The 22,876-nt window shown below is 37.9% G+C and overlaps 2 protein-coding genes across 3 annotated transcripts in view; one reads left to right on the top strand and one right to left on the bottom strand.

Moving 5' to 3' along the window:
• Positions 1-11,092: 11,092 nt before the first annotated feature.
• On the bottom strand, positions 11,093-15,615 carry LOC105880769 (zinc finger protein 679-like). 2 transcript variants are annotated; one of them, XM_075995958.1, is made up of 3 exons: positions 15,527-15,615; positions 12,231-12,357; positions 11,093-11,346 (listed from the first exon to the last, which is right to left on the bottom strand). In XM_075995958.1, the coding sequence occupies exons 1-3, from the start codon at positions 15,527-15,529 to the stop codon at positions 11,237-11,239; spliced, it is 240 nt and encodes a 79-aa protein (XP_075852073.1). In that variant the 5' UTR covers positions 15,530-15,615; the 3' UTR covers positions 11,093-11,236. The 2 variants fall into 2 exon arrangements, with proteins under 2 accessions (XP_075852073.1, XP_075852072.1); XM_075995957.1 differs by having other exon boundaries at positions 15,250-15,581.
• Positions 15,616-15,672: 57 nt separating this feature from the next.
• The window catches only part of LOC142862638 (double homeobox protein 4-like protein 4), a 90,061-nt gene continuing 82,857 nt past the window's right edge, over positions 15,673-22,876 (top strand). The window contains exon 1 of the mRNA XM_075995956.1: positions 15,673-15,763. The gene's annotated coding sequence lies outside the window, so the exon portion shown is untranslated. The remainder of the gene's footprint in view (positions 15,764-22,876) is intronic.

The following is a 22,876-nucleotide window of genomic DNA, read 5'->3' as shown; positions in this document are numbered from 1 at the left end:
TTTGGTTCCTCTTCATAAAGAAAAATGTTTTACGTAGTACCATACATTATAAAATGTACTAGGAATTTTAATTGTTTAATTAATTGGTTAATTGTTTTTGAAAATAAAAATGTTATAATTACTGAAAAACAACACCTAAAGTGCATTATGATCTGTACTTATGATGATTTAAATAGTGTGCAGCTTGCACAAAAACATGCAGTCCCTGGCATATGTCTTAGAGATTTCTATGCAGTACAAAATGTGTTTAAGAAAATAAGCATAGGCCGGGCGCGGTGGCTCACGCCTGTAATCCTAGCACTCTGGGAGGCCGAGGCGGGCGGATTGCTCGAGGTCGGGAGTTCGAAACCAGCCTGAGCGAGACCCCGTCTCTACTAAAAATAGAAAGAAATTAATTGACCAACTAAAAGTATATATACAAAAAATTAGCCGGGCATGGTGGTGCATGCCTGTAGTCCCAGCTACTTGGGAGGCTGAGGCAGGAGGATTGCTTGAGCCCAGGAGTTTGAGGTTGCTGTGAGCAAGGCTGACGCCACGGCACTCACTCTAGCCTGGGCAACAAAGTGAGACTCTGTCTCAAAAAAAAAAAAAAAAGAAAAAAAAAAGAAAATAAGCATAGACCAGACTTACCCAAAAATGATACAAGGCATATATGACAAATCCACAGCCAGCATCATACTGAGTGGGGAAAAATTAAAAGCATTCCTACTTAGAACTGGAACCAGACAAGGTTGTCCTCTATCACTGCTTCTATTCACCATAGTGCTGGTAGTCCTAGCCGGAGAAATCAGACAAGAGAAGCAAATCATGGATATCCAAATGGGGGCAGAAGAGGTCAAACAATCTCTCTTTGCTGATATGATCTTATATCTGGAAAACCCCAAAGATTCTGCCATGAGACTGCTGGAATGGATAAAGAAATTGAGCAAAGTCTCAGGTTATAAAACCAATGTACAGATATCGGTAGCATTCCTATACACCAACAACAGTCAAACTGAAAACCACATCGAAGACTCAAAACCCTTCATGATAGCAACAAAGAAAATAAAGTACCTAGGAATATATGTAACTAAGAAGATAAAAGTCCTCTACAGGGAGAACTACAAAACACTGAGGAAGGGAACAGCAGAGGATGTAAACAGGTGGAAAGCCATACCAAGCTCATGGGTTAGCAGAATCAACATTGTTAAAATATCTGTACTACCCAAAGTGATCTACAGATTCAATGAAATCCCTATTAAAACACCAACATCATTTTTCACAAATCTAGAAAACATAATTCTATGCTTCATATGGAAAAAGAGAAGAACCCGTAAAGCAAAACCAACCTTAACCAAAAAGAACAAATTGAGAGGCATCAATTTGCCAGACTTCAAGCTATATCACAAGACTATATCACAAACAACATGGAACTGGCAAAAGAACAGAAACATAGATCAATGGAGCAAAACTGAGAACCCAGGTATAAAACCATCCTCATATAGCCATCTACTATTTGACAAAGCAGACAAAAACATACACTGGGTGAAAGAATCCTTATTCAATAAATGGTGCTGAGAAAACTAGATGGCCACATGTAGAATGGGTTCCAGCTCTATCCAAGAAAATACAAGAGGTGATGTATCACCATTGTTTGTTAGAGCTAAATATTATGCCATGGTATATACATACCTCATTTTATAATCCACTCATGTATTGATGGGCACTTGGATTGTTTCCACAACTTTGCAATTGTGAATTGTGCTGCTATAAACATTTGAGTGCATGTGTCTTTTTTGTAGAGTGTCATTTGACCTTTAGGGTAGATGCCCAGTAGTGGAATTGCTGGATCAAATGGTAGATCTACTTGTTTCGCTTTAAGGTATCTCCATATTGCTTTCCACAGGGGTTGAACAAGTTTGGAGTCCCACCAGCAGTGTAGGAGTGAGGAAAAAGTAAGTTCTTTTAGTCAATAATATATATCATACCTAAGGAGGAGTCTAGAATTAACCTGAAATACTGTAACTCCCCTGACGTTTCCAAGGAAAAAAATTCTCTGGTGTTGTAAGTAATAAGAAAAATGAAGTTAGAAGTATTATATCCTGAGCCACAGATGTAAAAGCAACATTTTAGTAAAGTTTGTCCTTTTTAAATGGAGCTTAACTTTAAAACACAATAAAGTATTCCCTTGTGTGTTCCCAGAACTAAAAAAAAATTAAGATGAATGAAATCGTACAATGTGTCCTTTCTGACCAAAATGAAATAAAACCAGAGATTATAAGGAGAAGAAAAACTGAAAAGTCCAAAAAAGATGTGAAGATTAAACACATTCTTGAACGTATTTTTCCTCAAGGATTGGATGATTTGATAATATTAATATGTCAATGCCACTTCCAGAGATGGACAAATTCAACCTAACCACCTTTAAAATCTCAAAGGTACTTTTTTGCAAAAATATGAAAATATCCCAAATATTTTAGAAACTATTACTAGTCAAATACCTTCTAAAAACTAGGACAAAATGACATTACACTTACTGATTTCAAAATGTATTACAGAAGTACAAAAGTCAAGGCACTATGGAAACGGCACAAAGAGATAAATAGATCATGGAATAGAATAGAGAGCATAGAAATAAATTCTTATGTATATAATCAAATGATCTTTCACAAGGTGGTCATGACCACACAACAGGAAAAGGAGAGTCTCTTCAACACAAAATGTTAAAAACTAAATATCTACATTAAAAATAATGAAATTAGATAAATCACTTCCATCACATACTACAAAAATTTTAAATGGATTAAATATTTATAAAAATATAACTAATAAAATCTGAGAAGAACATATGGGAAAAACACAATGATATTATTCTTGGGACTGTTTTCTTGGCTATGACATCAATGTATAAACACCAACAATGATAGAAAACAACATAAAGTGGGACTACAACGAATTTCAGAATTTCTGCACATCAAAGGAAATATTTAGTGAACACCATGCCCAAGACATGGGTGAAAATATTTGGACATCATATATATGATAGGAGTTAATATTCAGAATAAATTATGAAAACAACTGCTGAAATTCAGCAACACAAGGTAAATAAACTCAATTATAAACGAAGAATTGAGCTAACACTTTTTCAAAGATATACAAATGTCCAACCAACCTTTGAAAGGAACAGAAAATTACAAAGTTTTAGAGCAATACAAAGCAAAATCACAATGAAATATCACCTCACATTCAGAATGAGAAATATAAAGAAAAGTTTGTCAAATATGTAGAGAAATTGAAACTGTTTCTAAACACTGGTGAGGAAAAATGATGCAGACACTATGAAAAATGTATGAAGTTCCCTAAAAAATTAAATATAAAAATTAGAGTATAATTCAAAAATTCCACCTTGGGGTATGCAATGCAGAAGCTAGAAGAGACATTTGTACACCTATGTTCATTGCAGCAATATTCACAAAAGCCCAGAGGTGCAAGCAGCCCAAATGACCCTGAACTGATAAACAATTTAAAAAAGGAGCATATACAGACAATTGAATATTATTTGGCCTTAAGAAACTTAGGACAGGCCGGGCAGGGTGGCTCATGCCTGTAATCCTAGTACTCTGGGAGGCCGAGGCAGGTGCATTGCTCGAGGTCAGGAGTTTGAAACCAGCCTGAGCAAGAGCAAGACCCGGTCTCTACTAAAAATAGAAAGAAATTAATTGGCCAACTAACATATATATAGAAAAAATTAGCCGGGCATGGTGGTGCATGCCTGTAATCTCAGCTACTCGGGAGGCTGAGGTAGTAGGATTGCTTGAGCCAAGGAATTTGAGGTTGCTATGAGCTAGGCTGATGCCATGGCACTCACTCAAGCCTGGGCAACAAGCGAGACTCTGTCTCAAAAAAAAAAAGAAAAAGAAACTTAGGACAAATGTTGTGGCTCATGGCTATAATCCTACCACTTTGGGAGGCCAAAGCAGGAGGATTGCTTGAGGCCTGGGATTTAAGATCAGTCTGAGTAACAGAGTGTGACCCTGTTTCTAAAAAAAATAAAAATTTGCTGGGTGTGATGGAGTGAACCTGTAGTCCAACATAATCAGGAGGCTGAGGCAGGAGGACCGCTTGAGCCCAGGTGTTTGAGGTTGCAGTGAGCTATGATGGCACCATTGCACTCTACCCCAGACAATGGATTGAGAGTCTGTCTCCTGTCTCTAAATAAATAAATAAATAAATAACAAAAGAAAAAGAAATCTTACTACATTCTATAATAAAGACAAACCTTGAGACTATTATGTTAACTGAAATAAGCCAGTAACAATGTGACAGATATTGTATGATTACACTTAATATGATGTATCTTAAGCAGTCAGAGGCATAGGAACATAAATTGGAATGGAGTTCCACTAGGGCTGGAGAGAGGGTGAAATGGGCAGTTGTTACTTAATAGGTATAGAGTTTTAGTTGTGCAAGATGTAAAACTAATAGAGGTTTTGTGCATAGCAGTGTAAATATAATTAATACTACTAAAATATGTATACTTATAAAGAATTAAAATGTTTTCATCAAAGTTAATTTATTTAAAAAATAACTAAAATAAATCATCATAAAGATTCTAAAAAACAACCTTCAAATCTCAAAAGTATTACTCTCTCAAAAAAAGAATAGAGAGTTGTCAATAAGTACATGGTAAAATTAAGACTATTTCCTTGACTATTCACCCAGATAAGACAAAAAAATAAAAATAGCCAGAAAAAGAAATGTGCAAGAGAAGCCATAAACAAACTTGGGAAATATTTAAAGAGACACACATTTATAATTTGTAACACACACATGACTGATTCATATTTTAATTCAGGGGTCCTCAAAAGTTTTAAGCAGGGGGCCAGTTCACTGTCCCTCAGACTGTTGGAGGGCCAGACTATGTTAAAAAAAAAAAAAAAAAAAAAACTATGAACAAATTCCTATGCCCACTGCACATATCTTATTTTGAAGTAAAAAAAAAAAAAAAAAATGGGCAAAAACACCCACATGTGGCCCGCAGGCCATAGTTTGAGGACGCCTGTTTTAATCGAACCACATATTGACTTAAAGTGTATTTAGAGAGTTGTAATGTCATATAAAATTATAATACCTAGGTGAAATCAAACACACAATAAACTGATGTCAAGGAAACTACCCTAAAACAGAAAGACAGTAACATGGAATTGTAACAGAATAATTTAAAAAATGTTTAGATGTTAAATCCTGTGTGCAACATTGGTGTAACACTACAATGTTTTTAATAGATAAATACAATGTTCAACTATCACTGTGAGCCCTTGGAGAACAGCCATTTTGAATCATTGATATGCAGTCTATGGCAGGAAAATTTTACAGATAATATACCACAATCATTAATAAAAGGCTCTAATCAGAAAATTTTAATAAGCATTTAAAACATTAAAGATAATACTGATTAAAATTTTAATATACTGATGCTATCTTTTAAAAAGTGATGAAGTAGTAATTCAGCCTTTAGAAGAAAAGTCTTACATTGCTAAATAATGTAAAATGCAAATATTATAAAATATGACAATGTAGGAAATGCAAATTAAACATTTGGGGAAAATTATAATTTATATACAGGTTGAGAAAAGTGGATGACAATTCTATTGATTCCTTTCTGCCTGCAGTTAACTTAAACTTTCAAGTTAACTTTTTAACAAATATGGGATGACTAATAATTATCTAATTTATTTCTTTTTTTTTTCCTTTTTTGGAGACAGAGTCTCCCTCTGTGGCCCAAGCTAGAGTGCAGTGGCATCAGCCTAGCTCACAGTAGCCTCAAATTCCTTGGCTCAAGCATTCCTCCTGCCTCAGCCTCCCAAGTAGCTGGGACTACAGTCATGTGCCACAATGTCTGGCTAATTTTTTCTATATATTTTTAGTTGGCCAATTAATCTCTTTCTATTTTTAGTAGAGATGGGGCCTTGCTCTTGTTCAGGCTGGTTTTGAACTCCTGACCTTGAGCAATCCTCCTGCCTTGGCTTCCCAGAGAGCTAGGATTACAGGCGTGAGCCACCGTGTCCGTCCGGCCTAATTTACTTCTTAAATAACAAAAATTCTAGCACATTGTTCTAAATATTTACATCTGAAGTTACAAAAATTTAACACATAAAAAAGAAAGTGAAAATGTATATAGAGATTGAAATCGGCAAGTTGGTGGGATAGAAAGTATTAAACTTGTTTATCCACACATGGCAAAACAAATTTGGTATATGTCAATGGAAAAAAGTGCCTTGCCACAGCCTAGCACAGTGGGTCACATTTATTTTATTTAGTTATTTATTTATTTTTGAGACAGATTCTCACTCTGTTGCCTGGGCTTGACTGCCATGGCGTCAGTCTCCCTACATCATCCAACTCCTGGCCTCAAGCAATCCTCCTCCCTCAGTCTCCCAACTAGCTGGGACAATAGGCATGTACCACCATGCCTCGCTAATTTTTTCTATTTTTAGTTGTTTGTCTGATTTCTTTCTATTTATAGTAGAGCCGGGTCTTGCTCTTGCTCAAGCTAGTGGGTCACATTTATAATCTCAGCCACTTGGAGGCAGAGGTGAGAGGATCACTTTACTTCAGCAGTTTGAGACCACTCTAAGCAATACACTGACACCTCAATTTAAAAAAGTGCTTTCATGACACATTTTGGGTACCAGGAGGAACTTGATAAAAAGCACTGCTGAAGCCCATATTAAAAAGTGTCATTTTGAGAAGGTAGGCCCTCACTCAGGTAGCAAATCTGAGGAGCCCTCATCTTGACGACAGATCAGGAAATGGCCAACTCACATTTGTCCCACTGAGAATTCAGAAGTGTCTATGTGGACACCTTTATCTTCTTGTAGCCTTGATCTGGAAGTGATCCTGGCTATTGAGAGACCTGGAGGGCTATGCCCACTCATGGCCATGGAGACAGGCCCAGAGCCCTTTGAGCTCACTGTGATCTCTGAAGCAGTTCTGTCACTCAGTTCCACCTGTCTTAGCCACAGTCCATGGCCAGTGCTACTTAGGGACCCACACAGTGACCCGGGGAAAGCATCCCACATACTCAGTGGGAGCCACACTCACCCGTAAACCTGGCATCAGGCCCAGCCTATGCAGACCCAACTGTAAGTGCCTGCCCTACAGACCCAAGTCACGAAGGCAATCCAGTCTGCCCATGAATAAGACAGGATTCACAACTACCCAAGCTCCTGATAACAGGCCCACACTAAAGGCAGTCCTCACTACATACCCAGCAGCAGACTTGTGACCCAGCTACAACCTTTTTTTTATCTCAAAATCCAGAGAAATTCCCATCATCTTGGGAACCCAAGAAGGGAAAATCTTTACCTGCTGAAACTAGCTTATAAAAACTGGAAGAAGTGTTTGCTCCTTTAAATACACAGACGCCAATGCAAGCCTATGATATGACCATATTCAATGCTTCCATTTAACATAGTATTGGAAATCCTAGGCAGAACTATTAGGCAAGAAAATTTTCAAAAATGTGTCCAGAAATTTAAAAAGTCAGTTTGTAGAATACGTGATCTCATATAAATAGAACACCATAAATAGTAGGCCAAAAAACTGTTTAAACTATATACACACTCAGTAAATCCGTAGAGTATTAAATGAATATGAAAATAGCAGTGTTTCCATACACTAACAACAAACTATCAAATAGAATAGGGAAGAAAACAACCTTATTTATATTAGCACAAAATAATGACTTTTTTAGTGATAAATTTAACAAAGGAGTTAAAAAAGGTTTACACTGAAAAAGATATTGATGAGAAAAATTGAAGATGTCACAAATGTACAAATATCCCATGTTTAAGTATTACAAGAATAAATGCTGTTAAACTGCCATATAATCCAGAGTGATATATAAATTTAATAACCTCCCTATCAACATTCCAATGACATTTATCAGAAAATTAAAAACCACACTCCTATTTTTCTATGTAACTAAAATACACTTTGGATATCCAAAGTATACCCTTTTTTTTCCCGGAGAAAGAAAAAAGGAGGGGACATCATACCTTCTGATTTCAAACTGTATTGCAAATGTATAGTAATCAACACAGATTGGTATGTGCATTATAAATGACACAACCACCAATGTAACAGAATAGAGAGCTAAGAAATAAGCCCAGGCATACAAGTTTTGCATCTTTGGTAGGGACAGCATGAATACAAAATACAAAAAGTATAGTCTCTTCAATTGGTGCTAGGAAAACTGGACATGTGTAAGCAAAAAATAAAATGAGACAATTTTTCTTATACCACTATCAAAAATTAACTCAGAATAAAACAAAAAGTCTTGTGTAAGACATGAATCCTTTAAAATCTTAAAACATATTTAAAAAACCTTCTTGGTATTGATGTTAGTAATATATTTCTTACATATTACACCAAAGGTATAAAAAAAACAAAAGCAAATATAAAACAAGTTGGACAGCAACAAATTAAAAAGCTTCTGCACAGAAAATAAAAACTTTTTTCTGATGCAAGAAAATATTTGCAAATAATATATAAGAGATTAATATCTAAATTATATAAGAAACTTACCCAAATCAAACATAAAAACAATAAAAATAATGATAATAAATTGTTTGAAAAATAGGCAAAGACTAAATTCATATCTTCTGAATGAAGTCATAAAAATAAATGAGAAATATATGGATATCACTTCTAATATCTCAATATCAAAAATCATCAGAGAATTGAAAATCAAAATCATGATGAGATATCACTGTATACCCGTTAGAATGGCTTACATCAAAAGAGATAAAATTTAACAAGAACATAAAGAAAAAGAAATCCTGTACTCAGTTGGTAAGTCTAAATTGGTCAATTATGAAAACCAGTACAGAAATTCTTTAAACAATAAAATAAAAAAGGACTACCAGACAATGCAACCACCTCACTTCCATGTATATAACCAAAGAAAACAAAATCAGTATCTTGAACAAAAATCTGCACCCTCATCTTTATTGCAACATTACTCAAAATTGCCAAGATATGAAAACAACATAAATATTTGTAAATGCTGAATGGATAAAGAAAATAGGGTACATATGCAAAATAGAATATCACTCAGCTATAAAAATGGTATTCAATCACTTCTACAACATGGATGGACCTGGAGGACATTATGCTAACTGAAATCATTCAAGCACACAAAGATATATACTGCATAATTTACCTACCTGGGGAATCTAAAAAGGTTAAACTCACAGAAGCAGAGATTACAAGGCTAATTTCCAGGGCCTCAGGTAAAGAAAAAAGCAAAGATGTTGTTCAAGGGTACAAACATTAAGTTACAAGATCAAAAAGTGTTGTAGACCTAAATACTATGGTGTCTATAGCTAATAATAATGTTTTCCATCTTTACATTTATTGACTATAGACTGTAAGTATCCTCACAACAACAACAACAATAGGTAACTGTGAGTTCATATATATTTTCACTAACTTGGTTATGTTAATCATTTCAAAACATATACACACATCAAATCATTATATTATACATAATTATATAGTTATACTATTCTTATTTGTAAAGAAAATTCATGACACACACAAACACATATATATACACACACACATATAAACCTGTGACTGACACAGCCCCAGTAAGCATCAGACTAAAGAAGAGAAAATGATAGAATTAGAGTGAGTAAAAGTAAAAAGTGGGACTTTTATACATGCTCAGCAGTGTTCTTAGTGCTCGAAACATTTTGACTAAATGTAGGGAGTAGATACATTAAACTATATTAAAATTGAGAAATTTGGGCACTTAGAGTTAAATTATTAATCAGAGTTCACAATAAAAACAGAATTTCAAAGTAAAATAATATTATATTTTCTTATATTCAGGGAGATACTAAGTGTTCTGATAATGAGTATGAATTTCTGCAGAAACACATTTAATACTTTTACAGGATAACGAATCATAACGCAGAAAACATATAACATCTGCTTGTGGTGATCCTGGGATTTCTGAACCAAACACCAATATCACCACGACACTCACACAGGTCAGACGTGATGCCGTACAAGCAGAAAAATTAAAAAATGCTTTGCAGACAGGTGGGGCAGCTCATGCCTGTAATCCCAGCACTCTGGGAGGCCAAGTGGGGAGGATCGCTTGACCTCAGGAGTTCAAGAACTGTGTGAACAAGAGCAAGATCCCATCTCTACTAAAAATAGAAAAATTAGCCAGAGACTGTGGCACATGCCTATAGCTCCAGCTACTCGGGAGGCTGAGGCAGGAGGATCACTTGAGCCCAACAGTTTGAGGCTGCAGTCAGCTACCATGATGCCATTGCACTCTACCAAGGTTGAAAGAGTGAGACTCTGTATCAAAAAAATCCTTTACCATAAATTTTATTAAATATACACACATATTTTCATGTCCTGTAATGAATGTAATGGAAAGCATTCAGCACCTGCAGTCCCTTACAAACCATGAGCAGGGCTTTTGTTCTTACTCTAACCTTAAAAGAACAATGCTGTGCCAGGTGTGGTGGCTCAGGCCTGTCATCCCAGCACTCTGAGAGGCCGAGGCAGGAGGATGGCACAAGGTCAGGAGTTCGAGACCAGCCTGAGCAAGAGTGAGACCTCATCTCTACTAAAAATAGAAATTAACTGGCCAACTAAAATATATGCACAAAAAAAATGAGCCAGGCATGATGGTGCATGCCTATACTCCCAGCTACTTGGGAGGCTGAGGCACCAGAATCACTTGAGCCCAGGAGTTTGAGGCTGCTGTGAGCGAGGCTGATGCCACAGCACTCTAGCCTGGACAACGGAGGGAGGGAGGGAGGGAGGAAAAAAGAGAGAGAGAGAGAGAAAAGAAAGAGGAGAGAAAGGAGAGGGGAGGAGAGGGGAGGGGAGGGGAAGGGAGGAGAAAGAGAGGGAGAGGGAGAGGGAGAGGGAGAGGGAGAGGGAGAGGGAGAGGGAGAGGGAGAGGGAGAGGGAGAGGGAGAGGGAGAGGGAGAGGGAGAGGGAGAGGGAGAGGGAGAGGAGAGAAGAGGAGAACAACACTGAAGGGACATAAAGTCCTTAGATAATTTAAGAATAAGGGACAGCAAAGACTCTATCAAAGATTAAGAGAAAGAAACCAAGACTTCCTAGAAACCATTTCCATCGAAGCAGAGTTTTCCAAAGCACTTTTTAAGGTCTGGCTTCCTCCTTGAACTTTGGACCTCTCTCTCTGTGTCACCTGCTTCATTCACTCCCACTTACCTGGGTGTTTGGCTACTGACTCACTTGTCTTCACATTCCAGGGCTCTTTTCTTTGCTCCAGACAGGTGATCAGGTCTGGCTTAGAGGCAGCAAGACCTGTTATATTTGAAGAAAAGTGACACAACATTTTTGAGATTCTTCCATTACCAATCGAGTACTGTGCTCAGTAGAACAGTGGGAACAGTACAGAAGACTCTAAAAAAAAAAAATAAATAAATAATCCCAAAAAACTAATTCCTGAAAGACACTTCAGAATATTTAGAAAGTATTTAAAATTTGGGGGTCCTTAGCTCCATTACCTAATATTGTAGAATCAAATATTGGTGGTGGAAATTTGATTTTAAGCTTGTAAAACAACATCTTATGCCACTACATCTTTGGAATTATCACTAATGAAGAGTGAAGGATACAGATCAGCTCAAGAAAGGGAAAGATTAATATCAAGATAAAACAGGCTGGGCGCTGTGGCTCACGCCTGTAATCCTAGCTCTTGGGAGGCCGAGGCGGGCGGATTGCTCAAGGTCAGGAGTTCAAAACCAGCCTGAGCAAGAGTGAGACCCCGTCTCTACTATAAATACAAAGAGGTTAATTGGCCAACTGATATATATATGTAAAAAAAAAATTAGCCGGGCATGGTGGCGCATGCCTGTAGTCCCAGCTACTCGGGAGGCTGAGGCAGAAGGATCACTCAAGCCCAGGAGTTTGAGGTTGCTGTGAGCTAGGCTGACGCCACGGCACTCACTCTAGCCTGGACAACAAAGTGAGACTCTGTCTCAAAAAAAAAAAAAAAAAAAAAAAAAAAAAAAAAGATAAAACAGATTGAAAATTTTCTTTCTTATACCAACAAATTCCAATTTTTCCTTGGAAACAAACATCTGAACTTCACTCATGCAAAGCAGAAAATCCCAGAAAAATTCTACAAAGGTAGAATATAAAATACTTAGTGTGGAATAAAAATTGTGTATTGAAATGATCTTTACCCACGAAGACCAAATTTCTGTAGTTGTCAAACATCACACCCCTATACAAATTCCGCTGAGCATTGTCAAGACACGCCCACTCATCCACAGAGAATTCTATGGCCACATCCCTGAATGTCAACAGTCCCTGAAAAAATAAAACAAAACAAAACACATATTTACCAAATACTCTTGTGGAGAATTCTTAATTTCACTGCTGGTGAAATAACAAAGTGAAGAGAACTGATTCTGACTCATATGAGTAACTGGAATTATTCAAAAAGACAATTTTTAACACAGAAATATGCTCTACTGTGTTATCTGTGTCTGGGGAGAGAAGATGATATAATGTCCACAAAACTCGTGTAGATATTACACTTTTCTGGATTATAAGGTATAAAATTCATGTCACGAACACAGGCATTTATATTTTTGAGTACTATATTTATATCATACAGGATAATGTGTGTATATTTTTCAGATGGAAAACTCATGTTGAGTTACAAGGTGTTAATACTTCTGACATTTTGGAAAGTCTTCACTGCATACTACAATGGACTAAAAATTCGGTTAAAATACAGCTTTTGATTCCCAAAATTCTGGGGTGAAGCCTGAGTTTCTGAATTTCTACCAAGTGACATCAATGCTTCTGGCTGAAAGGGAATATCTTTAAAACATTCAGTAAGCAGCAGAGCCTGGATTTATCTAAGTTCATCTGACCAGGAAACCAAGATGAGAGCCTTTATTTTCCAAAGCAGGTTATATACAAAGGGAATCTAAAAAGAAAAGGGAATCTTCCACATAAAATGTGATGGTTTATGCCCATCACTAGGTAAAGCTTCTCAAGATACTTAATAATTAACAGAAAAATAATTAACTCTAAATTAGAAAAATTATAGAAAACACATTAGCCAAGTGAATACAATTAATATCAACTATAATAAAACAAATTACTATCAGGTGTGAATGCACACAGACATACCATCACTGCTGTGGTATTTTGATATTTTTTAGCCAAAGGAAAAAAGCAAATTATAATCTGAATCTAATTGTGAACATCAGTTTTATGCAAAGTTCAAGCTACAGATATATATGTTTTGTTCTGTAATCTCTAATAATGTATTTAAATAGTCTTTCTTTAGTATCCTACAGAGCAAGTCTCTTCTAATAATTCTTTTTCTCAAAATGTTCTCAGTTATTCTGAACAATTAATGTGTATTCTATTAATCTTATTCTACACAGAATTGATAGAGCATCTAGATAAAAACTAAACAGTACATATTCCCCTTCTTCCCTGCTATCCTAGGGACTCAACTCATCTCCAATAGTAATCTTGGGCATCAAAGATTCTGCTTCCAAGATGTTCAACAGCCAAAAAGGGAATATTTTTAATATTGGAGGTTATAAATGTACGGTGACAATTGTTGATGGTGTACAAGAAGCCTGGATGGAGAGAAGGCTCTGGTATATAGAGAAAAAGAATTTTTCAGAGATTCTTGACTATACTTAAGGAAAAAAAAAAAAAGCAGTTGAGATAAACAGATTAGGTACAAAAATCAAAGGAGAAAAATACAAGTTTGCAAAGTCTAAACATGACATTTCGAGAGGAAAAGTGAACACGGCCCCAGTCCAGGGACACCTTCACCTGAGAACCAGCCACTTCTTTGTCTTCCTCCTTCTATGAAATTGCTTTTGTTAAGATTATCTGGAAAGATCACACATGTATCTCAAGGATATGCATCTAAAGGAGTCAGCACAACCCTTTCCCCTGTTACCACCACACCTACAGCACAAGGACCATGAAGTGCAGAAAACAATTCACACTTCCCTGTCCTTTATCACAGGAGAGAGTAAGGAGCAATGAGCTCCTACATAAAGATCAAAATTTGAGTGTTTTTCTTTCCTACCCTCAGGTACACTCAACTGCCAGTCACCAGCAATTTTTGCTGCAGTAGTGCGAATACGCACCACACTGACCAGTCCCTAAAAATCACAAGCAAAGCAGGGCCTGTGACCTTCCTTTGGAACAACGTGTGAATTCAAGTCCCATGGATATAGCTCAGAGCCCTTGTACTTTACCCTAGCTGCAACTTAGCATCACGTGGGGCACTTCATTAAAATCACATCCATGGTCCCACCTAGACCAATGGACACGCTCTGTGGGAGAGGGCACAGGTGATGGTGCCTGGAGGCAGAATCTCTTAGAATGTGCCTATAAATCATTTTGTAATCTGGAGCCCACTCTAAGTAATGCTATTCTACAGCCATAGAATTCATCCAAGGAGGCCCAGCGCGGTGGCTCACGCCTGTAATCCCAGCACTCTGGGAGGCCGAGGTGGGCGGATTGCTCAAGGCCAGGAGTTCGAGACCAGCCTGAGCAAAAGCGAGACCCCGTCTCTACTATAAATAGAAATTAATTGGCCAACTAATATATATAGAAAAGATTAGCCGGACATAGTGAAGCATGCCGTTAGTACCAGCTACTCGGGAGGCTGAGGCAGGAGCATCACTTGAGCCCAGGTGATTGAGGTTGCTGTGAGCGAGGCTGACGCCAGGGCACTCACTCTAGCCCGGGCAACAGAGTGAGACTCTGTCTCAAAAAGAAGAAAAATCACTCGTGAAAAAGCAACATACCTGGGAGACCTACTACACTCACTCTGGGGAAGAAAATAGGTACATAATAAGTTTTAAAAATGCAATATATAAATAAAGTTTTTCTGAAATCTACTTTTTTATGACTCCTTTTTATGATGACATAAAGACTACACAACTATAACTCAATTATTGAATTTCGTTTCCTGTCTCCTGGACTTTATGAAAGTCTTTGATTCAAGCTCTCCTGAGGGACCCCAAAAACAAACCATAGATGATTGCTCTCTGAACCATAAGTCGAGGTTTGCTTTAATAAATTCCGTCACGTTTTTAAGCGGTGCCCTAGTTTAATTTTTAACATGAGAGTGGAGTGGCGGGGACCCCGGGGGCTACAGCTCCTCCCAGGCATGAATTCCCCGCGCACCAGCCGAAATTCCTCCCTGATGACCTTGTAGTCACCCCACAATGCAGGGGAGACGCAGGGATGCATCACAGATCTACCCAGACGACTCCCACGGGGCCACAGATGCCCCAGAGGATGAGACAGGGCACCCCTGGTTCTGGCTGCGGCCCAACCCCGCTCTAAGCCGCAGGGGACTGAGGGCCGAGCCGGCCTGACGAGTCCCTTGTCCCCAGACTCCGGGTCTGGCGGGAAGCCGGGGTCCTGCCACAGGCAGTTCCGCGGGGTTTCAAATCCCCTGGCACAGCCGGCCACTCACACTCACCATTTTCCAACTTCCGTGGTGCCCTGGGATCCTTCTTGCAGATGTTTCAGAACCCGCAGTTCAGAGAGTGACAAAGGCAGAGGGTCACCTGAGTTCCCCAAAGCAAAGAAGGAGCACTGAAGACAAAAAGAAGCATGGAGGACCGGGCAGGAGACAAAGGCCCCAGAAGGTCCCGGAAGTCCCACCCTCCCACCTCGTGCCTGATTGGAGAGTTCCCGTTCCAGGATTTCTGATTGGGTAAGGCTCTAGACCACACCCCTTAGAGCCCTGACTGACATATAATGAGATCCACCTACTAATGGCGGCAACCTAGGCTTTCTGTCTGTGCTGGGACCTGTTGCTACCTGCAGCACATTTGCATTTAACCTTGTATGTAGGTTATATCTAAGCAGGGTGTAGTGGCGCACACCTGTAACCATAGCAATCTGGAAGGCCAGGCTGGAGGATTGCTTCATCTCAGGAGTCCGAGACCACACTGAGCAAGTGCAAGACCCTTGTCTCTACTAAAAAAATAAAAATAAATTAGCCAAACAACTAAAAAAAAAAAAAAAAATTTAGCCAGGCATGGTGGCCCATGCATGAGGCCCCGGCTTATGGGGAGGCTGAAGCAGGAGTATAGCTTGACCCCAGGAGTTGGAGGTTGCTGTGAGCCAGGCTGATGCCAGGGCAATGTAGCCCCAGGTGACAGTGAGAGACTCTGTTTCAAAAGAAAAAAAAAGGTTATATCCACTTATGAATAATGTATATTGTATTCAAAATTGGAAACTGTATGATGACAAACATTTTAAAATTTCAGATTCAGTAAAGGTTGTATTTTTTTATTTCTTAACTTTTCTTATACGTATACTTTGGTAGGTTTGGGAATTTTCTGCCGTCCTAATTTATCTACTATCCTCAATACCACACTGCTTGAAATATCGAACATTTTAATGTGTTTTAATATCTTATGGGAGTAAAAATCCTCATTATGTGTTTTCCTCAGGAATTTTGGCTATACTTATATGTTTGTTTTTCCATTTGCAATTTGAAAAATCATTGCCAGCTTTAAAAATCTGACAGAATCTATTAGGAGATCCAATAAAATGTTGAAGTTAGCTTAAGGATAATGGACCTCTTTATATTATTGATTTTGTTTCTATCCAACAACAAGATATGACTCTCAATTTCTTTAAGTCTTCATTCATATATTTCAGAAATGCTTTATTATTTTGTTTGTATAGACTGCACATTTCCCATTAAATTTGTTACTGAGTAATTGTATTTTGATTTTTTAAATTTACTTTATTTTATACTCTTTCATTGCAATCTTACGCTGTACTGATGAGTGATCGTGAATTATACACAGGCTACTGGCTGGCTTCCCGCTGGTGGCCTCATCTCCTGCAGGGCAGGGCAGGGAGGGCACTAGTTAACTAGGTAAAAAAGTATGCATCTGGGTGTTAATACAACCAGCACTAGAAGCCTGTGGGAGGCAGGGCTGCAAGAGCAGGAATCACAGCAGCAGTGGGTTACCTATGCCCCACATCCTCGAGGAAGTGATTGTGCCAGCCCCAAGTAGCACTGCTGGGTGGGACGCAGGCCACCAACCATGACCTTAGCAGTCCCTGGTGACTAGAACCCTGCAGGCACTGCAGTACTGAGAGAAATCTGCAGTGGGCTGGATTGCCCTTTGTAAAGGATCAGAGGAAGGAAAGAAAAGAGACCAAGAAAGAATGTAGCTTGGAAGAGGGGTCCTGAATGGCTAGGCCTGCAGTTCCCGGTGCATGCATGCTGGGCAGGGAGCCATGATGTGCCCGGGGCCAGAGGAAAATAGGGCGCCTGCAGGACTGTCCTCTGTGGAGCAGCCCTGTTTGGTCCGGATAGTTTGTGCAACCATGGGAAACACTAAGCACTGGTCACAGGAGGCCTGGAAGCTGCTTCCCAGTGTGTACAAACCCCCCCCTCCCCAGTTATCCCTCGATCCCTGCCTGGAGCCTACGTGGTGGTCTCACCCTTGCTCCCAACTGTCTCCAGGGAGTCCACCAACACTTGGGGGCTGCAGTGAGTATGATTGTACCACTTCACTTCAGCCTGAGCAGCAGAGTGAAACCCTATCTCAACAACAACAACAAAAAAGCTAGGAAAGCCTGTTTTCTAAATCACAGAATGGCCTTTCTATAGTATTATTTGTGTTTTGTGGGAGGTTGTTGACTTTAGGATATAAACATTATTTAGGTTTTAAACAATTTTTAGAAGTTTTCAGCTAGTGGTGTTGATGTACTTTTGTACTTCATTTAAATTTTCTGTCTTTCCCATCTCCTTCTTAGAGTCAATCATTCTACAGATCTCTAAGGCTCTGTTCAATTTTTCAAACTTTTTTTTAACACTTTTCTTTAGATAGGATAATACATATTGCTTTGTCTACTGTGTTTAATCTGGATGTGCTAAAAAATATTTTTTTTATTTTACTATCTTTTTATTTGGTCTTTTTAATAATCTCCACTTCTCTACTGAGGTTTCTGTCTGTTCACTCATTAGAATATTTTCTTTTACAACTATGAATATTTTTATAATGCCTGCTTTTAAATCCTTGTCTGCTAATTACAGCATCTTAGACATCTTGGCGATAGCTTCTTCTGCCTGCGTTTTATTTTGCATATGGATTTATTTATATTTATTTTTCTTTATTTATCATGAATTTTATGTTGTATTATTTCTTTTATTTCAGAGTTTTTTTTTTTTTTTTTTTGAGACAGAGTCTCGCTATGTTGCTCACATTAGGGTGCCATGGTGTCAGCCTAGCTCACAGCAACATCCAACTCCTGGGATCAAGTGATCTTCCTGCCTCAGCCTCCCGAGTAGCTGGGATTAGAGGCGTATGTCACCACTACCTGTTGGGTCTAAGGTTATGCTGCAGAAAGCATTTGCTAAATCTAGGACAATATGCCTTCTACCTAAATAAGTAGACAGCCTTTCCAATATTTGAGCCACCTCTGGGACAGCAGCATGTATGGCTGGAGGAACCTTATCTAGTTCCTGGTAATCAGCCACCCCTCTGCAGGTGCTCATAGGCTTTTCATGGCCACCCTGGGCTGCTGTGTGGGCTCGGTGTGTGTGCTCAATCCCACCCCTCCAGTTTGTGAATAGCTGCCACTATTTATTTGTGCCTTCCTGGGAAATAATATTTTTTGATACTATACACTAAAAATAAAATTTGAAGTCTCCAACTGACTGAATGAACCCTCTCTTGGCCAAGGGGACCTTAAAAACTGAGTTTCCAGACATGATGGGCTGAGAGGTCAGACAGCCCTCATTATACTCCCTACCTTTAGGATTTAGACATGACAACTGAGCAGCATTATTAATGTTAAAATAGAGATCACAAGACTGATAGAATGGACTCTACATGGCAATAAGATACCAGGTTATAAACAGAGCCTAAGACACGTAAGACCAGAGTTAAGTCACACGCCCCTGCACTTAAAGAATCAGCTATGTTCTAACTGCCACCAGGTTTTCTTTTTCTCTAGCAGCTAAGTAAGCACTGGCCTCCATATGAGCAACATTAAAATAATTTTTAGCTCCACTGACAGATGCTGAGCCTCACTCCCTGTTCCATTAGCCATAACCACAGCTTGGACTGGACAAAAGACTGACTTCAGTAACTTTCCCCTGACACAAAGACCACTGACCTTGGACTGGCGCTGGCTGGCTTTATAGAGGCTGCACACTTGAGTGCCTTTGTGTCCTAAAAAAGACCTTTTGATGTAAAAGGCCTAATTGTAATATATTGACACGTTAATTCCCCATCCCATGTCGAACATGTGTCATATGCAACATGTATGTTTGTTCAATAGATATTTGTTAGGGCCACCTCCATGAATATTTATAGATCCTCCTATAATTTGTTAAATATGCATATTTGTCAAACCTGGAGCTTAAATTCCTGTCTTACCCCTCCCTTCTATGCTCTTTGATGAAGGTGATGCTTCCCAGCCTGTCATAATGGCCACCTTGCAGGCAACCTCAAACTCCTGGGCTCAAGTGATCCTCTGCCTCAGCCTCCCGAGGAGCTGGGACTACAGGCATGTACCACCATGCCCAGCTAATTTTTTCTATATATTTTTAGTTGGCCAATTAATTTCTTTCTATTTATAGTACAGATGAGGTTTCACTCTTGCTCAGGCTGGTTTCAAACTCCTGACCTTGAGCAATCTGTTTGCCTCGGCCTTCCAGAGTGCTAGGATTACAGGCATGAGCCACTGTGCCCAGCCAAGAAATAGACTGTAAATAAGCAACAGTTTAAAAAAAAGACAAAAAACACATCATATAAAGGAATATATTCCACAAGAAGATACAAATTTTCCACATATAATGCACCTAACATCAGAGATTCCAGATGCATAATATAAATACTGCTAGAAATAACAAAATAAATAAACAGTAATACATTAATTATGGTAGATTTCAACACTCCACTAATATTACTAAACAGAGCATAAGAAAAAAGTCAACAAAGAAATTCTAGACTTAAGTGGAACTTTAGAACAAATGTACCTGACAGATATTTTCAAAATATTTTACCCCCAAAGTGCACAATATACATTCTTCTCATCAGCATATGTAACATTTTCCAAAATATACCACATATTAGGGTACAAAACAAGTCTCAACAAATTAAAAATAATTAAAATCATACAAACTATCTTCTCAGTCCACAGTAGAAAAAAACTAGAAATCAATTCCAAGAGTAACTCTAAAAGCCATATAAACACAATGGATATTAAACAACCTACTGCTGAACAACCTTTATGTCAATGATAAAATTAAGATAAAAATGTGAAGTTTTTTCAAAATGAATGACAGGCCACTAGTTATCAAAATCTATAAAATGGCATGTACTAACCAGAAAATTGGTTTCACTGATCAGCACATAACTGCACATATAGGAATAACATCTATCAGGCATTGGGCAGCTGGGAGGGGGGAAGAGGGCATGAGTATATACCTACATGAGTGTGATGTGCACCATTTCTGGTGGATGGATATGCTTAAAGTTCTGAGTAGGGGTGAGGGGAGGGCAAGGACAACATAGCCTAAATATTTGTACTCCCCAAATATGGGAGTATAAATTATATATGTTATATATAATATATATTATATATATATGTATATCTATCTATATATATGTTTTAAAAAACTAGGATACAGAAAATACAGTGCTAAAGGAGAAGCTTATAACACTAAAAAACTATAGCAAAAATACAGGAATATCACAAATCAACAACTTAAAATCACACTTCAAGAAACTAGAAGACATGTGGTATATGTATACCATGGAGTACTATTCAGCTCTAAGAAACAACGGTGATATAGCACATCTTATACTTTCCTGGTTAGAGCTGGAACCCATACTACTAAGTGAAGTATCCCAAGAATGGAAAAACAAGCACCAGATATATTCTCCAGCAAACTGGTATTAACTGAGTAGCACCTAAGTGGACACACAGGTGCTACAGTAATAGGGTATTGGGGAGGTGGGAGGGGGGAGGGGGGCGGGTATATACATACATAATGAGTGAGATGTGCACCATCTGGGGGATGGTCATGATGGAGACTCAGACTTTTGGGGGGAGGGGGGAAATGGGCATTTATTGAAACCTTAAAATCTGTACCCCCATAATATGCCAAAATAAAAAAAAATAAAAAAAAAATAAAAGCCTTGATATCAAAAAAAAAAAAAAAAAGAAACCAGAAGACAAAAATAAACCAAGAACAAAGTTAGCAGAAGAAAAGAAATACCAAAGATCAGAGCATAATTAAATGAAATCAAAACAAACAAAAATTTAAAAAGATCAATGAAATGAAGAGTTAGTTCTTTGAGAAGATAAATAAAATCAATACATTACTAACTAGTTTAACCAAGAAAAATGAGACTGGATTCAAATAAGCTCACTCAGAAATGAAATAGGAGACATTGCATCTGATACCACAGCAATACTAAAGATATTCTGACACTAGTATGAACATCTCTACACACACGGACTAGAAAATCTAGAGGAAATGGATAAAATCCTAGAAGCACACAAACTCCTCTGGAAGATCAATAATGAGTAGCAAATTGAATCAGTAATTTTTAAAAATCCAAACTAAAAAGACACAGGGACAAGATGGATTCACAGCTCAATTCTACCTGAACTTCAAAGAAGACCTGGTATCAATCCTACTGAAATTGTTCCAAGTTATCAAGAAGGAAGGAAGCCTCCTTAACTCATTATACAATGCCAGTATCATCCTGAAACCAAAGCCAGGAAAGCACACAACAAAAAAAGAAAACTATAGATCAATATCCCTAATAAGCATGGAAACAAAAATTCTCAAAAACATATTAGCACAACGAATTAATAAAACACATCAAAAATTATTCACCACAATCAAATGAGTTTCATCCCAGTGATGCAAGAATGGTTCAACATTCACAAACCAACAAATGTGATTCACCACACAAAGAGATTTATAGAACAAAAACCATATGATCATCTCAATAGATGCAGAAAAAACATTTGAAAAATAGAACATCCCTTCATGATAAAACCTTCAATGAACTAGGAATATAGGAAAGGTACCTAAAATTTTAAAAAAGGCCATATATAACGAACACACATCTAACAACATGTTGTATAAGGGAAAAAGTAGAAAGCATTCCCCCTAAGAACTGGAATAAGATAAGGATGCCCACTTTCACCACTTCTAGTCAACATGGTACTGGAAGTTCTAGCCAGAACAATCAGGCAAGAGAAAGAAATAAATGGCATCCAAATCGGGAAAGAGAAACTCAAATTATATGTTTTTCAATGATAAAATTTTATACCTAAAAACCCCTAAAGACTACTTCAAAAGAGTCCTCGAATTGATAAGTGAATTCAGTAAAGTCAGGTTACAACATTAATGTACACAAATCAGTAGCATTTTTATAAATTTACAACAACCAAGCTGAGAATGAAATCAAGAACTCAATCCCATTGACAATAGCTGCAAAAAAATAAAATACCTTGAAATATACTTAACCAAGGAGGTGAAAGATCTTTACAAGGTGAACTACAAAGCACTGATGAGTAGAACTATACATGACACAAATAAAAGGAAGTGCATCCCATGCTCATGAACTGGAAAAGTCGATATTGTTAAAATATCCATACTGCCCAAAGTAATCAACTGATTCAATGCCATTCGTATAAAAAAGAATACCTATGTCATTTTTCACAGAACTAGAAAAAATTATCTTAAACTTTAAATAACTGGTTTTTAAAAAATGAGAAAAGGATGTAGACAGATATGTTTTCCAGAGAAACCATTCATAATTACCATAGA

The sequence above is a fragment of the Microcebus murinus genome, chromosome 20 (genome assembly GCF_040939455.1).
Source record: "Microcebus murinus isolate Inina chromosome 20, M.murinus_Inina_mat1.0, whole genome shotgun sequence".
Classification (NCBI taxonomy): Eukaryota; Metazoa; Chordata; class Mammalia; order Primates; family Cheirogaleidae; genus Microcebus; species Microcebus murinus.
The sequence above is the reverse complement of the archived record's forward strand: the minus strand, read 5'-3'. Positions and strand labels throughout refer to the sequence as shown.

Excerpts from the sequence above, each read along its gene's own strand:
- LOC105880769 (XM_075995957.1), bottom strand. The coding sequence starts at position 15,291 with ATGCATCCCTGCGTCTCCCCTGCATTGTGGGGTGACTACAAG. Across the intron at positions 12,358-15,249 it reads CATTGTGGGGTGACTACAAG|GGACTGTTGACATTCAGGGA; the intron begins GTCATCAGGGAG and ends TTATTTTTTCAG. Across the intron at positions 11,347-12,230 it reads CAGAAATTTGGTCTTCGTGG|GTCTTGCTGCCTCTAAGCCA; the intron begins GTAAAGATCATT and ends CAAATATAACAG.